This window comes from Lissotriton helveticus, chromosome 2_2 (assembly GCF_964261635.1).
Source record: "Lissotriton helveticus chromosome 2_2, aLisHel1.1, whole genome shotgun sequence".
In the NCBI taxonomy this organism is placed as follows: Eukaryota; Metazoa; Chordata; class Amphibia; order Caudata; family Salamandridae; genus Lissotriton; species Lissotriton helveticus.
The window spans coordinates 508,088,034-508,105,033 of NC_136060.1; the positions used below are offsets into that span (position 1 = coordinate 508,088,034).

The 17,000-nt window shown below is 45.8% G+C and overlaps 1 protein-coding gene across 2 annotated transcripts in view; it reads left to right on the forward strand.

The window, feature by feature from the left end:
- LOC144821582 (programmed cell death protein 4-like) overlaps positions 1-17,000 on the forward strand; it is a 135,682-nt gene that overhangs the window by 34,862 nt on the left and 83,820 nt on the right. The window contains exons 1-3 of one of the 2 annotated variants that reach the window (XM_078678792.1): positions 3,522-3,641; positions 7,357-7,416; positions 12,341-12,618. In XM_078678792.1, the coding sequence (XP_078534918.1) occupies positions 12,354-12,618 (265 nt within the window). In that variant the 5' untranslated portion in view covers positions 3,522-3,641; positions 7,357-7,416; positions 12,341-12,353. Of the gene's footprint in view, positions 1-3,521; positions 3,642-7,356; positions 7,417-12,340; positions 12,619-17,000 lie in introns of those variants that run through there. The other variant, XM_078678791.1, reaches the window with a different exon arrangement.

The following is a 17,000-nucleotide window of genomic DNA, read 5'->3' on the forward strand; positions in this document are numbered from 1 at the left end:
TTCCTTTTCACTATCAGTCTTCGAAAGGACGCGGCCCGGAGCGATTACAAGTGGCTGAGATTAATTGAAGCATTCTATCTTTTTGCATACTTTAGTGTGCTGGGATTATGCCTTTTGTTGTTGTTGTTGTTGCCTTTGCTTGCAAGAGAACCCGAAACCATCAAGTTGAAGCTCGCCCTTCTGGGTGTTTCCAAGAGCTGAACACAAACCTCTAGCAATAACCAAACTTTGTGGCAAAGGACCAATTTCCAAAGCATACAATTTGGCCTCCTGTCGCTTTTGTTGATGATGACGCTGTAAACCTACTCCCTTAGTTTAAGACTCCTGGCAGATAGTATATCTATATCTCTCATTTCCTTATTTGTTGGCTACCGGTTTTATAATTTAAAAGCTGTTTTATTTATCATCAAGTATGCAGGGATTTCAAAAGTTTTGTTTCCCACTTGCCTCTCTCTACATCAACCCACCCCATAACCCTAAAATGCCCTTTATCTCCCTTCACCTCAACCAATACCTAAATCCCAAAAATCCCCTTTACCTTTGCTCACCCCCAAACTGCCATGTCACCCATACCTCCTTTTACCTCTACCCAATGCTGAACCCTCCCTTTACCTCTGGCCACCTCTTAACCCTAAAGTCACCCTCCCCTCCTTGTACCTCTACCCAACCCCGTGCCCTCCGGTCACTCTCACCTCCCTTACATACAACCACCCCTGAACCTTAAAGTCATCCCCTTACCTCTACACACCCCATAACCCCCCAAGTCACCCTCTGCTCCCTTTACGCCCTCATGAACCCTCAAGTCGGCCCCGCCTCCCTACCCCATAACCCTCAAGTCACTCCTACCTCTCTTTACCTCGTTACCCACCCCATAACCCTCAAGTCGCACCTATCTCTCGTTACCCTCCTGAATCTTCAAGTCACCCTCACCTCCTGTGCTTCTACCAAGCCCCGAACCCGAAAATCATTTGTAAAAAAACGCAAAATGTTATTAATTTTTTTTTTTTCAACAAATGCTTACTAAATTCCTGCATGGTAAATGCTGCGAGGTAAAGATTGTTTCCCCTCAGTCAGGACACATCCTTACCCTTCCTTAAACACTCTCTTTGAGACCCTAAATGTTTTGGGGACTTCACTATTTTGGCAAATAACTTTGCTTCATTCACAGTCCTTCCCCCCCTTACTTTAGGTCTTGCCTGAAGGCATTTTATTTGTTTACTGGGAGCTTATTGGCTGCCCTCATTGTCAATCATTTCCTTGCTTCATTTTGGTCAGCTGTTACCAGATTCACCTCCTTATTGTGTGTTTGTCCCTACCCTGGAGTATGGCCCAAGTACTGCTTCCCTTGCAGAGTATCCTTTTATTTACCACCCCATGCCTTGGATCTGTAAATAAATGTTTAAAAAATAAATTAAACTAGGAGAATGTCCCCTGCATTATTCTGTAGTGGTGCACACGTGTGTTGATGCATACCATGGGAATTAAATGAGCGCAATAAAAGTCTTGTCATTGCACTTTTATTTGGGCCAATTCTGCACAGCATTGGCAAACTGCACTTTTATTTGAGCCAATTCTGCACAGCATTGGCAAACTGCATTTGCAAAGCCAATTGGTTCAAACAGCTACACCTACCGGCTGTGCTAGGACTTGTGTTTATTTATGTAGTTCAGAGGTGAGACCAGAGGGGTTGTAGTACTTGGAGGTAAGAGCAGGGAAGGTTGCAGGTGGGCTTAGAAGTGTCTGGTAGTGGGAGGTGACCATGGTGGTGTAGGAATTGAAGCTGAAATAGTGGGAGGTTCTTTTATTTCCTTGAGAGATTTATTTTTGCTTGAAGTGTGACGGGGTGGTTATAGTTGGCGATGTGGTTCTTCTAGTTGTCTCAGGTGTGATTGTGGTTAGGTGTAGGTCAGCATGGTTGTGGTTAAAGGTGGGGCAAGGAAAGGTTTTTGGTTGGAGGTGGAGTAGTAAAGGGTTGTTGTGGTTTAAAGTGGAGGAGGGGTAGTTAGGCACATTATGTGGTAGGGGATTGTTTTGTCGGGAGGCACTGGGTGGGCCGGGGTAGTGGTGTCTTGATGTGGGTGGAGGCATGCTGAGAGTATTTGAGGGTTGCCTGGGTTCGGGGTATGGCTATGGATGTTAGAAGGCGCTGCTCTGGTGACTCCAGGGCTGTAACTTTTCCTATTCACCTTGTGGTTATATCTTCTCAAAAGCGTTCTTCGCAATCAAGATCTATAGTGGAGTTTTTCATGTTTAGGAGTTTTTCGCAAATGTATTATGCCTCCTGAAGTGTGTGTGTGTGTGTGTGTATAGCGTGTGTGTGTATGTGTGTATATATATATATATATATATATATATATATATATATATATATATTTTCTATCTCTTCCTCATTTCAAATGTTTAGAATTATTGAGAAAATGGTGTTCAGAGGTGCTTTGCTGCAGAGGGCGGACTCTTAGCCCTTCGACAGTCAAAGATTTAGGGAAACTATTTTACCCTAGTCAAGCTTCAGTATCACCCAAGGACATGTTAGGCCCTCATTAAGCGCAGCACTTAATGCCGTCTTGGGCGGAAACAGGAGTTCCTGCTCAATACCATCCAGTATTACTGCACGCGGTAATACCATACCGGTTTCTCAAACAAAGCCTCCAAGTTAAACCTGAAGGAATTTTAACCAGGAAGGCGGCATGAAATAATCGTTTTGTAGCACAGATTTCTGCCTTTTATCCTCAGGGCATTAGTTGTGAACCCACAGAGTAATGCAGTCGTAATTTACCAATACCCCCGGGTAGCAGTAATACCGCAAGACGAGGTTGACACCCTGCAGATACAGCTGAAGGAGTGATGGGGCCTTTAGACTGAGGTTACCCTGGACCTGCTGTCGGTTTACCGAGTACTCCCCGCAGCTTTAAGGTTGAGGAGAATCTGGCCAGTCCCATTGATAAGCTGCCCTTCTGGGTGGGATACTCTGCCAGGTCCGTGAGTACTGACTGTTTTGGTTGTTGCCAAGACTTTGTTTCTCCATTCTTGTGATCAGAGGGAAACCTTAAACCCTCCGCTGTCCACAGTAGCATTCCTGTTTTGGTTACAGGTAGTATTCTATCGGTTCTGGTGCTCGCGCCTCTTGTAGGAGGCTGACGGGGGTAAGTGCTCATATTTCTGAGAGTCCTGGTGGCATGCAGTGATGTCTGCTAACTGTAGCAGGCACAGCTCCCTGTACGTAGGGAGAAACGTCACACTGCTGCTCACTTTGCTAATGGGTGTCCTGTTGGGGTCAGAGGGCTTACAGGCTGGCCAAAGCAGCCCTGTTCAGTCACTAGCATTTCCCCCTCTTCACCTACTTTGGTGCCTTTCGTAGCGGGGTGTGCTGTTTGACCCCATGACAGTGCCTCTGGTGGATGATGTCTCAGTGCAAGGTTTCGATTCTTGATCTTGGCCGTTGGCATTTATCCAACCTTTGTGGATGGGAGGAGGCACCTCGAGGCTGGCGTGAGAATATGCCAGGTGTGAGGCTGGCACCGAGTCCCAGGGTGCAGGGTCCAAGGCTGGAGCAGCAGCACCCAGGAAGGAGTTGGCTTGAGCAGCCGGCAGCTGTGCTGGACTGTGACACCAGGATGTTGTTGGTGGAGAAGGAAGTAAAGGTAGGAGTCCGAGGTAGCGGGCCCTGAAAACCACAAGCATGGTTGTTGTGCAGACCCCACAGTGCCCAGGCCTGCTTCTGTACACAAGATCCAACACCTAGTAGGGATGTCATGTTTCGTTATTACAATCTACCAGCAAGAGAACGTTTGTGCAGTTGTGATGTTGATTTAAAACTAGGATGAAGGTAAACACCAGCAAATCACTCTTTTACTCGCTTTGTAGCACTAATTATTAATCGTCACCGCAGACCAACTTTTAGTTTTTTACAGTTAACTTAACGCAAAAAACACAAGGTGGGCATCCAGGCGCTTTATAGCAAGATCTTCTAAGATGTTTTTCTCTGAGATACTAAAAAGAAGATCGGACCCAGGGTCACGTGTTTAGTATGTCAAAGCATGCAGAAATACCATGCAACGCGCAGGCGCTTTGTGAGTTTATTCACTGCACCCAGGCGGCCGTGCCTTCTCCCACACTGGTCCAGAAGCTGCATTGGGTGGAAAGGGAGCCCTCACTTAGGTGTGAGGGGGGGGGAAACCATGGAGAGGTGGGAGACGTGCACTTACATCTAGTGTGAGGGGAGAAGGGGGGAGGCAGGGCGTAAAGGAGACATGGAGGTACAGGATGGAGGGGGGAGCTATGTACTGACTGGAGGGAGAGCAGGATATTTTGGACTTCTCAGTGAAACTTGACAAGTTTTGTCTGTTTTACTTTCTCAGCAATAATCCTAAAAATACAGTTCACAGTCTTATTTTGTTCTTCATGTCTCTCCAGAAGTCACCTGCCTTTAAATTGATGCTGTTTGGTTTGCATAAATAGGGGGCGGGGCAGTGGTGCAACTCAGATGCCTGTTTTTGGAAAATCCATCAATTGACTCCTTTCTAAGTGGCATCCAGCAGACTTGCTGGAGACTTGCAGTTGGTCTGCCTACTTTTCCCTCTTTTTGGCTTCAGTCACAAGGATTAATTGAACAACAATGTTGACCTTCACGGTAAACCTGGCGCTGCCAAACTGAAGGCATATCTCAGCTGTGCAAGAAAAGCTAGGCCAAGTTTTCGGAGAAGAATTTGTAGGACAAGTGCTCTTTGTGAGCCAGAGGTAAAGCGCCAACAGCAACTTTAGGTGCCGCATACGAAGACGTTTGGCCACCTGTGCTCAGGCACAAGACGTGCGAGGAATAAGATGTGAGGGGCTAGGTGGGCCTAGAAGCCAATAGTCACATTGGCTCACCAATGGCTTGGACAAGACACTGAAGTCAACAGAGTGGGGCTCATAACATTTCAAGAAGAGCCAATGTGTGCCAGTGCTAAAGGAACCTTAACGCCGAAATGAAGGGTCTTTCCAGAATCCATCCTTTCGGAATGAACCAGCTCTTGGGGTAAAAGAGCTCGATGTGGCCTGGGAAGACTTGAAGACTTTCCCACGGATGGACCGCCATGTGCGTTTTGTTTATCAAGTGAGCCCTACATTTACACAAGCTCACTGGAGGTGCCCCCTTTAATGCTGTGACCGAGCAGAGGTGGGCTCCAGCGTAAAGTGACCTCCCAGTGTGTACCCCCTTTGTGAGAGACCACTGTCCTCTCGACCCTGGTTAGGAGAGACTTGCTCTGGTGGTAGCATGTCAATGTCAATGGTTCTTATAATAGCGCCTTATCACCGCAAGGTCTCAAGGCGCTTGCTTTGGGAACCCGTCCTGGCTTTTCCCTGTGAGATAACCCCTACTGGGCATCCCCAAGGTGAAAGCCAGGCATCCCGCAGGGGGGGGGGGGGGGGGGGGGGGCGTAGTGGAGATTATGCAAGCTATTGCCCAGAGTTGCAGAGTGTGAACCCGTGATTCGAGTAGGCACCGAAGCGAGAATTATCGAGTCCATGGCATTTGGGCTCAAGACCCTGCCGCGTCTGGAATTGAACCCTGGTCCCGGGTCTGACCTCTGCTTCAGGGTCTGCCTCCTCTAACCAATGAGCCACACTTCTCCATGCATCTGTGGTTGGTGGTACTGGCCTTTTTACCAGTGTCCCTACAAGAGCAATGGTGTACCGCTCCATCCAACTAAAATCTCTCATACTGTGAGTCCTTTACATACAAGATGTCTTACTTTTGCTTGTACAGTCTGTTCAGGCTATTTTTGTTTGTTCTATTCCTGCAACAGTTCTCATGTATCGTAACTGGTTCTATTGTACAGCGCTCTGACACCTTCGGGTAAAGTCCGCGCTTTATAAGAATGCATTAAATAAAAAAAAAAAATACCTGGACAGGTACAGGGTGGAGTTCATTGAAGCCCCTGTGTGTGCTGCTCTGGAGGGTGGCCAGCTCTGTGTGTGGCCGCTAGCGCCTCTCTGACTCCGGAGCCTGCATGGACACCACAACTAGTTGTTCCTGTGGGTGGAACGAGGCTGTCCACAGGGGTCTATACCCTTCCCCTGCCAAAGTGAAAATGACCCCACCTCTCCCACCTGTTTGGAACCTGCATTTAAGAGCGAGCCTCCGTTGCAGAGCCATTCCAGGTTTCATGGGAAGCAGATTCATCTGGTCTCAGGAAAGGCAGCACGGTTGCTTGACCGTGACGAGCGTTGATCGTGATGGGTTCATATCTTACCACAGCCCTACCCCACCACCGTTAATTTGGAGGACTCGTAGTCCATTCAAGAGGCGCAAATTGGCTTTAAAAAGGTGCGCCTGGCGCAAACAATGAAAATGCACATTTACGGTGATACGGCCCTATGGTTTCTGTATCGTATCCTGTCTTGGACCAGTGCTGGACCCTCATTCTGATCTGGATCCAAGCGTACAACCTCTCAAAATGGCCCATTGTAAGAGAGCGCTGGTACTTGAGCCATGCTACCACCAGGGGCCGTATTACAGCAAATGCGCATTTTCATTGTTTAAAAAAGTGCTCCCGACGCGAAGATTGAAAATGCGCTCTATTACCATGAATGCGCTGCCGCCGGGACCGTGCATTCCTGTGAAAAATGGAGCGCCTGCTTTACAGATGCTTTATTTTTTTTCGCAGTGCACAACGCAACCCACCTGCAGGGGATTAGGGAGCCCCTTGAAGGCAGGTGGAGTGAGTGACTTCACCCACCTGTAAGGGGATGTCTGGGGGTCCATGGGACCCCGCCAGAAGGGTACAATCAGGGGGCGCACTGTCAATGCACCTCCTGAGAGCTTCTTTGCTTCTGCGCGTGTGAGTGTAATACGGCGCGGGCGCAGAGGCAAAGGGACTCCCTCATTTGCATGTGGCACGCCCCCATGTAAATCTGGGAACGCCCCCTGCGGATACCGCTGGCGCTGTATATGGGCCAGCGCTATCGCTATTACAGGAGGGGACTCCCAAGCATCTGTGGCCCCTTCTGTAATATCAAAGTGCCCCGGGGGCACACAAAGCGGGCGCGAACACCGGTTGTGCCCCTGGGGAAATTTATGTAATTCCGCCGAGAAGGAAGCAGGAAGGAAATCTCTTTACGGTATTGGATTGTCACAAGTTCAGTTTCATGAAGTGAATCGATTCCGAGCCGGCCACGTGGGCAAAGCTTTGATGACGTTAGGATGGACTCTTAAAAATGGGAACTTTACTTGCATGCGTTGAGTACAAAAGTTGTGCTCCGGTGTTTCAATTCCTGGCGCAGTAACAAGTTTATTTTTGCTTCTCCCCCAACTGCTTTAGGTAGTAGTTTCATCGAAACAAACATTTGACTTTTACCTTTTTTCCTCCACAGATTGGTATCCGCTGCTGACGAAAGACTTTGCCTCGTGATTCCTCATCGCTCCAGTCCCAGGTAATGCTGCTGCTGCATGCATCTTCTCCTGGTGCTCCCTGTTCCTTTTTTTATTTTTTTATTTATTTTTTAATAATTTTTTTATTAATGACACAAGCAGTAAAGAAAAACAGAGAATCAGTTACAAACACATAAATAAACCAACAATCATAATTTGATATAGACCCATCATTTTTGCGTAAGAGACTAAAACTTACACCCGCGAACTAATATAAAGGAAGAAACGAAAATGCATAAAGTCAAAAAACAACCATTAGATTCACAGCAGAAGAAAAGTTCCCCAGATTTGATCTAATTTTTCAATCGATTGTGCCCCTCCTTGTTTTTGCTATAGAAAGTTCCATATCATAAATTTCATTCACCAAGAACCACCATTCGGTAACATGAGGTGATTTAACTAAAATCCATGCCCTTGCAATAACCAATCTTGCACATGAGATCAAAACAAATAGCAGATCCGTAAGTAAACAAGTGGAGAACGAGATTCCAAGTAATACCATCTCAGCTGTAATAGAGATAGAGAGTAATAGTTTCTGCCTCAAAATAATTTCTATCCCATCCTAGAATACACGGAGCAATGGGCATGAATAGAGCGTATGCTCCAGATCCGCACCCGCAAGGTCGCATTTGGGGCATTTAGTACGGTCGCTTGGAGTAGTGTTTCCAGACCACTTAGAAACTCTTAAGGGGGTGTAGTATAACTGACAAACCGTTTTATGAGCTTGTAATTGAAGGCTAGAAGAATGAACTAGGCTATTAATACGTTGAAAGAATGTTGAGATGTTGTTAGAAAGTATACGCCTCCCCATTCTAGAAATCCGAGACTTTCTCTTAGGTAAAATGAAATTAAAACAATTATTAGACTCCGAGGTTTGGTCCTGTATTTATAGAGAGAAAAACAAAGCCCTAATTAGCGTAGGTTATAAATGCTTCAGACAGTTCAAGACTGATGATTGTCCGCATCTCGCGGTGCTCCCTGTTCCATAGGTTGTCATTGCTTCATATTTATTTATATGGGTAATGCTGCTGCCGGCCTCTCGTGCTGGTGCTTCCTGTTCCATAGATTTAGTATCGCTTCCTATATATTTATATGGGTGATGCTGCTGCCGGCCTCTCGTGCTGATGCTCCCTGTTGCAAAGGTTTGGTATCGCTTGATATATATGTTTATATGGGTGATGCTGCTGCCTCCATCTTGTCCTGGTGCACCCTGTTCCATAGGTTTGGTATCGCTTGATATATATGTTTATATGGGTGATGCTGCTGCCTCCATCTTGTCCTGGTGCACCCTGTTCCATAGGTTTGGTATCGCTTGATATATATGTTTATATGGGTAATGCTGATGCCGGCATCTTCTCCTGGTGCACCCTGTTCCATAGGTTTGGTATCGCCTCATACATATTTATATGAAGCTCAGCCCTTCCTGGCTCCCGAATGATAACTTTTCTTCCGCAAGCCCCATTTCAAGTTTGCGGTTTTTCATCCCCAATGATGTAGCCTGCCTCACTATTCTGTGCTCCTTGACTGCTCTCAAACCTGAGCTTGGACTTGGCTCCTTGAGTGTGGAACTCTCCTCAAACTCGCTGTCCGCCAGCCCTCAGGTACTCTCTTTCCACGACTCCTGCCCTCTGACCTGCTGGTTTCCCAGTGGTTCGATGGTCGTCCTACCATCTCCCCGGCCCCCTCTTCGCGCCCAGTTCCTGGGTGTTGGCTGGCTCTGAGGGGCAGTCTACGCTTTCTTTACTGTCGGATACCCACTGTTTTTCCCTTTTCCGAGCTTTACCTTTTTGTAACATTCTCTTTACCCCTCTCCCTGCCCCCCCCTTCGCACTAGTTCACCTAATCTAACCGCTCCTTCCTAATAATCCCTTCAGCTGGTCATCACCTGGGGGTCCCATTTCTAACACCTGACATTGTACCTTTGGACAAATAGCTACTGGTGTCTGCGCATAATCACCGGCTGTTCATCAGCTTCGAAAAATGTTCTGAATTGCACAACTGTAGGCTTTTAATGCTGATCTCGACCTCATAAATGAACGTGCCTTCTCGCGCCTTTGTGGGTGACTCGATAGCACTAATATTTCTACCACGTTTAGTTTCATCCCTGAGTGACCGATCTCCTTTCTCCTGTATTGACTCAGTCCTGGCCAACCAACTTCTTGAAACGGTGGAGGAACCTACATCCAATCCTGTGCATTGAGGACCACCCAGTGATACATTGTTCTCTTACATCTCACTAGAAGTTGACGAAGATCACCCCTTGCATTCCCAATAACCTATCATTGCCTTCAGAGACTCATAGCAGAAGGGGAGGCGCCTTCTGTTACACGTTTGGTGTCTGAAAGTCCTCCAGTGATGGGTAAAACCACCCGGCCTTACTGTTTGACTTTCCTGAAGCTCCCTTTCTCCCAGATCTTCCCTCATGATCCTATTAGAGGAAATGTTGTGGGTCTACTAAAAAAAGTTTGTTTATAGCAGAGATGGCCATGATTTAAAAAACAAGACGTACTAAAGATAGACACTTTAAACAAGAACTTAAAAAGTATTCACCTCAGAGATTTGATAAGTGATCTTAAGGGAAAAGTGTAAACCTTGAAATATGGAATAAACTTTATCTCTGCTAAGCTGAATTGGCCCCTTAAAAAGACAGTGGTAAGAAAATGGCAAAGTAAAACTTTCAGTCACAAAGGCAGGATTCGGTGTCTGGTAATACCGAGGATATTAGGGAAGAATTTGCTAAGTTGGATGAAAAGTTTACTAAAACAATTAAAAGTAGGTATGCAAAAATATCTATACATGTGAACATTCATTCAGCTAGAAATCTCAAGATTTCAAGCACAACTAAGACTTCAGGTTAACATTTGTCCCAGTTAAATCCCGTCGATATCTGGACCATCCTTATACGGTTTCTTTTCGGATTCAAAGGCGGTGGTTTAAAGAGACTCTTTAGCCGTACAATCAAGGTGACCTTTTTTAACTTACTTCTCCTTGAGAAAATATCTTCAAATTATTTTTAAGGGTCTGTTTTAGATCTTGGCGGGTGGGTTACTCCATCACAACGGTGACCAATTCACAAAGATAAATGTAAACGTCAGATGGAATTCTACGATTGCACCCGTACGTACGCTGTTTCTGGGTGTTCTCGGAAATACTGAACCATTTTTGTCTCTCAGAAGTCCCTTTGTGATTTTTGACTGGCTTAGATAGAGCAGTTTTCTGCTGCAAACAGGTTTATGACCAAAATTAAGCTCATCTCATTCACTGAAATAAAAACCAGATCTGTTCTTCCCAGTGAGGAGCTCTGGGCTTGATTTAGATCTCAGCGGACGGGTTACTCTGTCATAACAGGGAGGGGTATAGCAGCCGCCGAAATATAAATCCCATTGGATATAATAGGATTTCTCTTTCTGGGGACAGGATATCCGTCACCGTTGTGATGGAGTAACCCGTCCGCCGTGATCTGAATCAGGCCCTAGGATACAATAGCATTTATATTTCGGTGGACGGGATATCCGTCACCGTTGTGATATCCGTCACCGTTGTGATATTAGTCACCATTGCGACGGAGTAACCCGTCTTCCGAGATCTAAATCAGGCCCTAGGATACAATAGCATTTATATTTCAGAGGGCGGGATATCCGTCACCGTTGTGATATCCGTCACCGTTGTGATATTCATCACCATTGCGACGGAGTAACCCGTCCACCGAGATCTAAATCAGGCCCTAGGATACAATAGCATTTATATTTCAGAGAATGGGATATCCGTCACCATTGGGATGGAGTGACCCGTCCGCCGAGATCTAAATCAGGCCCTAGGATACAATAGCATTTATATTTCAGAGAATGGGATATCTGTCACCATTGGGATGGAGTGACCCGTCCGCCGAGATCTAAATCAGGCCCTAGGATACAAAAGCATTTATATTACAGAGGACGGGATATCCGTCACCGTTGTGATGGAGTAACCCGTCTGCCGAGATCTAAATCAGGGCCTTGGATACAATAGCATTTATATTTCAGAGGACGGGATATCCGTCACCATTGGGATGGAGTAACCCGTCCACGAAGATCTAAATCAGGCCCTTATCAATAATTCAAAGATATTTTCTCAAGGAGAAGTAAGTTCAGAAAGGTCACCTTGATTCTACGGCTAAAGAGTCACTTTAAACCACCGCCTTTGATTCAGAAAGGAAACCGTATGAGGATGGTTCAGATATCTACGGAATCTGGACCAATGTTCACCTGCAGTCTGTGTGAATGCATCGAGTCGTGCAAATTTACAGGACCCACGAAATGGAAAAACCTGGCTTTTTGGATTGTGAGAAATGCAGGCGATGCCAATGTCTGCCGACTATGTTCATATATTCTTAAATAATGCAATTTTATCAGAAGGGTGGGAATAAGCTCCCATTAAGAGTTTGTGGTTGTTTTTACTAAAACATAGATTTCTAAAAGCTTAAATGATTATTTTTCTTAAAATTAGTTTCAAGTTATTTGCCCTGTTAGTATTATTAATATTGTAGTTTATTTTTGCGAAACTGTTCTTAAACTGTATTGCTTTATCTCTGAATGTCTTGTTCATAATCTGTGTACATATTGAGAAATTGATCTTTTGTCTTCATGGAAATAGAAGACAGAATGTATCTCCTCTAACCTTGCAGACTTTGCTCCGGGGTGGGTGTGTGTCTAGTTGACTGCTGGCATCCAAGCCGATGCCTGGCTGTTGCTAAGAGTGTCAAAAAGGTAAAAGCCTCCGATATGACGGAGAAGGATAGAGGTTGATACGCTCCGGTCCCACCGGGGAGGGTTGTGGAGCACCACTGGCCTGAGTGTCTATCGCACTGCTTATGGTTGTCAGAGACTTCACATCCACTCTAGGTGAAGCCACCACCACCCGTCTCATCGCTGTGCCTTTCTCACCTAGATAACTGAACAGTATGGGATCTGGAGATGAGGAGTTGGAGGAGGAGATCATTGACGGAGATGTGAACCAGAACTGGACCCCGCAGGAGAAGGCGCTGCACGAAGCTCGCCTCAAGGCGAAGGCCAAGCGTCGCCTGAAGAGGACATCCTCGCGCGACTCCACACGCGAGTCGCTGTCGGAGACCGGTGAACCTATTGAGGTCGACCCACTAGGTACCAAAGGGAAGACCCATGACCGGAAGTCACGCATGGGAAAGGGACGAGGACTCCCCAAAAAAGGTGAGCCTGCGCCCCATGTAGCTAAGGTTGAGTGTGCAGCGTGTGGGGTGTGTTGGTGGTCCTACTCAAGATTCTAAAGCCTGCCTTTATTTGAATTGGGGGTAGATTTAGAAGCCCTGGAGATGCCCAGAGCTGGTCCAAGTGGTCCTGGAAGTGTTGGCTCTCAGAGAGAGAGTGTGAGAGAGAGATTGCCTTTACAGTGTATGAGCTGCAAGCTCCCAGAACCTGCCTCTGGGTGCAAGGATTTCAACACTGCTCTGTCTGCAGCAAGGTGGTGAATGCATGAAGCGACATTTAGTTTGTTCCTAAGCATGAGGGTCACAGGCTGCGTTGGCGTAGTATTCCAGTATTAATGGTGCTGTGTGTGTAAGAGCAAGGAGGTTGTGTGGCTGGGACAAAGTGTTCATAGCTTCTAGTTGTTGCAGTTCATCGTTTTTTTTACCTGTACATGTGTGAGAAAAGCTTGCGTTTGTGGCATTCATTTTATTTGTTGATGGAATGTTGTGTCTTGAGCTTATAGCTGGTTTTGAGTTAAAGACCCTTTTTTAGGTCTGGCCCACAGACCCCAAAGGCTGTGTCATTAACCTTGGGTAGTAAAACAAGATGAATAGAAAGGCTTTTCATCAACACACTTCATCTATTGGTCTGTTGAACTGTCAATCTCATTGTGCTCCGCCCACTGCAACATACAGCTTGAGGGAAAGGGTCCACCCTTTGCAGATATTGGGTCTCCTGCACTGAGTAATTGGCTGGTGGCCGGGGCATCTAAAACGAAGTCCTTGGCGGGTACCCGGTGAGGCTTGTCCTGTCTATGGAGGGTGGACTATGCTTTGTCATCAGTCATTGAAGTGAAGTAGAGGCCGGGATTCTCCAGCAAGCGGATTAGATTGAGCCCTGGGCGTTCCCTCTTTAAGATTAGGTTGAGAGCTGAATCTGCTCATTTGTGGATGTGACCAAGGTCTGACTGCTTCGTCTCCCTGCACATGGAATAGGGCCTGGTTTCACCCGGCACCATGTTGGGCTGTTGTGTCTCATCTCCTGGTGATGAGTTAATGTTTTGCATGTTTCGATAATAGTGATGTTTCTTAAGTCTAAATTATTTTCCCGTAAAGAAGCGTACAAGTGAAGCTCCTCTCCTTTCTTGCTCTTAATTATCACCTGAAGCGGCGGTCGCTTGGAATGCTCTTCCTCTGGCCCCGCATACCATCCAGGACCCAGCCGTGTTCAAGAGGAAGTTGAAAACACACCTATTTCTGTGAAGCTTCTGCTTATATCAATAACACACCAGAGAGAAATGGGGTCAAAGGGATATTTTAACGACCTGCCACAGTTCCAATCCCCAATATACACAATAACAATAACCAACTGAACTGGGAGTCTAATAGATTCAATGCCGCCAAGTGCCTCCAACTGCTACAGACAAAGATGAAAAAGCAAAGAAACAGGAGTGTCGTGAAAGAAAGGAAATCATTGAGCAGAGCTTGGATTCCCATCCATTATCAGTGTGATCAATCTTATCATCTGGTTATCCACCCATATGGATGATATGTCTCTCAATCATAGAGACAAACTGTCAGAAAGGGATTCGCTCAATGGAATCCGAGCAGGAGCACCAAAGAAAAGGACAGATTATGCATTCTTTGGTTCCATGACCACCTGGGAATTAAGGGCAGTGCAAAAAAACAAGTGTGTGAAGTTTAAAATAGTCGTGAGGAGAGAAACGACTCTTGACCTCCCCCTCAACTCAGTAGATTCCGGAGGCGACAACGGCCAGAGCGGACCTCGTTATCCTAAATAAGCTAAATAAATACTAATGTGGGGGGGCATGGACCATCACGGGCCCCCGGTATTAGCAGGGGCCACAGCCGAAGGCCGTGTGTGTGGGGTGGGATTGGGTGCTGTGACCAACGTAGGCCGAAGGCTGTGCGCAGCAGTGGTTGGGTTAACGGAAAGTAATTAAAATTCTTAACATTAAAAACACATAAAAATTCACTGAAAAAAAACAAAGGTTACAAGGATGTTATAGTTAGGAAAACGTTTCAAATACATAAAAATTCACTTTAAAAAACCTAAGGTTACAGGGACTTTTTAGTTAGTTTCTGAATTTACTTGCACAAAACCATAGAAATTCAGCAGTTCTAGTCATGGTTAGCTGAAGTTGGACCATCTTCAGGCCATTAGAGTGACTGGGCAGGCCTTGGACGGCTAACGTAATTTCTAGCTAAAAGGAGTCAACAAGTTTGAATTCCCCCATGCTCCACCATTCCATGTGATGTATTATGCTTTAGGTTACCGGAGTACCTGTCGGACAGACTCCAAGTCATCCAAATGCGGTTGCCCGTCTCCTGTTAAATGTGCCCTTGAACGCGGATTTATTTACATTGGCTGCTCATCAGGGAAAGAGTCGCATTCTAGGCTCTTGTTCTAGTGCGTAATGCCCTTTATCAGTCGGACGGCTCTTAACTCCGAGCCAGATTTGGTTTCCATAATCCTACGAGACAGTTGACATCCGTCAACAAATTATTTGCAGAGATACCCAGAATTCAGCATGCAGGAGGAAGGTCTATAAAGTATCTGGGGTCAGTAGCCTGGAATCTGCTTCCTCCGCAGCTGCGGGCAGCGAGTGATGCTGTAATGTTTAAGAAAAAAATGTAACACTTAGCTTTATGTGCAGGCCTAATCTTCTATTGTTCATCCTCCGATCTTTGCTGGCTTGCCTCGGGACACTCCTGGGAGTAGCTGTGCACGCTTTAAATTGCTATCGTCATCAAGTAACTGTAACTCGTGCCCCAACGTAACTATAAGAATATTGAGCGAACAGTTGTTCACTATAAGAATATTGAGCAAACAGTTGTTCACTATAAGAATATTGAGCAAACAGTTGTTCACTATAAGAATATTGAGTGAACAGTTGTTCATTGGGGCCAATTGGTCCCATAGAAGTCAATTTTTGGAGAAAAAAGGAGAGTTTTTACATTGAGTCCTATACATTTTCATTTGGGACTCAAATATACACACTCAATCAAGCAAGGCACGTATAAAGCAGGACATCCTCCAGAATTTATAGTGCAATTAATTTATTCATTGTGAAATACCAACTCATTTTTTACTTTTTTTTTTTGTATACTTATCACAATCCAGTGCTCACCAAAAAATAAAGAAAAAGTGCTCTAGTGAGTGGAAAGGTCAAAACATACAACTCTTTACAACAACAAGACACTGAACTCCCTTTTGATTATTTTATATAGTAAAACAAGGAGTTAGGTTGTTCTAAGGTCGGCGGCGTTTCGATCTCATTCAGTTGAGCTCTTCATCAGGACAGGTGTGTGAGCACCTCGTATCACTAGAATAAAAAGAGAAAAGTGGTGGTCAGAACAGAGGACCGTAAGTGACTTCTTATTTTTATTCACTTATTTAACTTGCCAAAGGGTAATTCTTAAAGTGGCTCAGACAACGCATCTTTAGGGTACCTGTCAGAACTCGCGGCCTAAATTACTCATTGGACCAAGGCTATTTAAAATTGAAAAAACCCAATATGATCATCGACGTTGAAGAATCACTTACTTAAAGGCAGGTGCACTCGTATGTAAAGTTCCAGGTAACGGGCACGGTCTAAGTTATATCGTTTATAGGTGCACCCTTAATGGCTTAACCCTAGTGATATGTATACTTAGTTTGTCATGCTAATGGAGGTATAGAGTCAGTAAGACCTGCCTTACTGAATAATTAATGGCTTATTATAGAGAGTAGTGAAGGTAAGGGAACTGAGAGAAAGGGTTATTATAGAATTCCATGTTCGAGGCATGTGGGCTGCTGAATTTATATCTATGCATAGATCTCCGCCTAGTCTTGGGTCCGGATGATTGCACATTGTTGTCCTGGAAGAGTCTTTGAAGTATCACAAGATAGGTGGCTCCTCCCCTGGACTACAGTGCGCATGGGCATCCCCTCCATGCTCAGATTTTTTTTTCCGCCATTGGGTTCGGATGTACTTCTTAACTCACGTTCGGAACTTATTATAGTTGCTTTTTTCGAGGCCAAAAGGCCTTAGGGGCGTCGGTATTGTCTTTCGTTCGGTGCCTTTTACCTTCCAGTTCTTTCAACTCGACGTCGGAAGACTTTTGCCTTTCGACGCCACAGGCCCTTCGACGATCGATGATGGAACGGAGCCCGTTCAAGCGCTGCCCCGTCTGCAACTCGAAATATCCCCACATCGACGTGCACCCGGTGTGCAACAAATGTCTCTCACCGGACCACGACGAGGCCAGCTGTATGGCCTGTTCGAAATTCAGATCAAAGAAGACTCTCCGTCTTCGACGCGCTGCACGACAGTCGGTGCGAAAATCGGCACCGGACCCAGAAAACATCTTCGGTGGCGACGA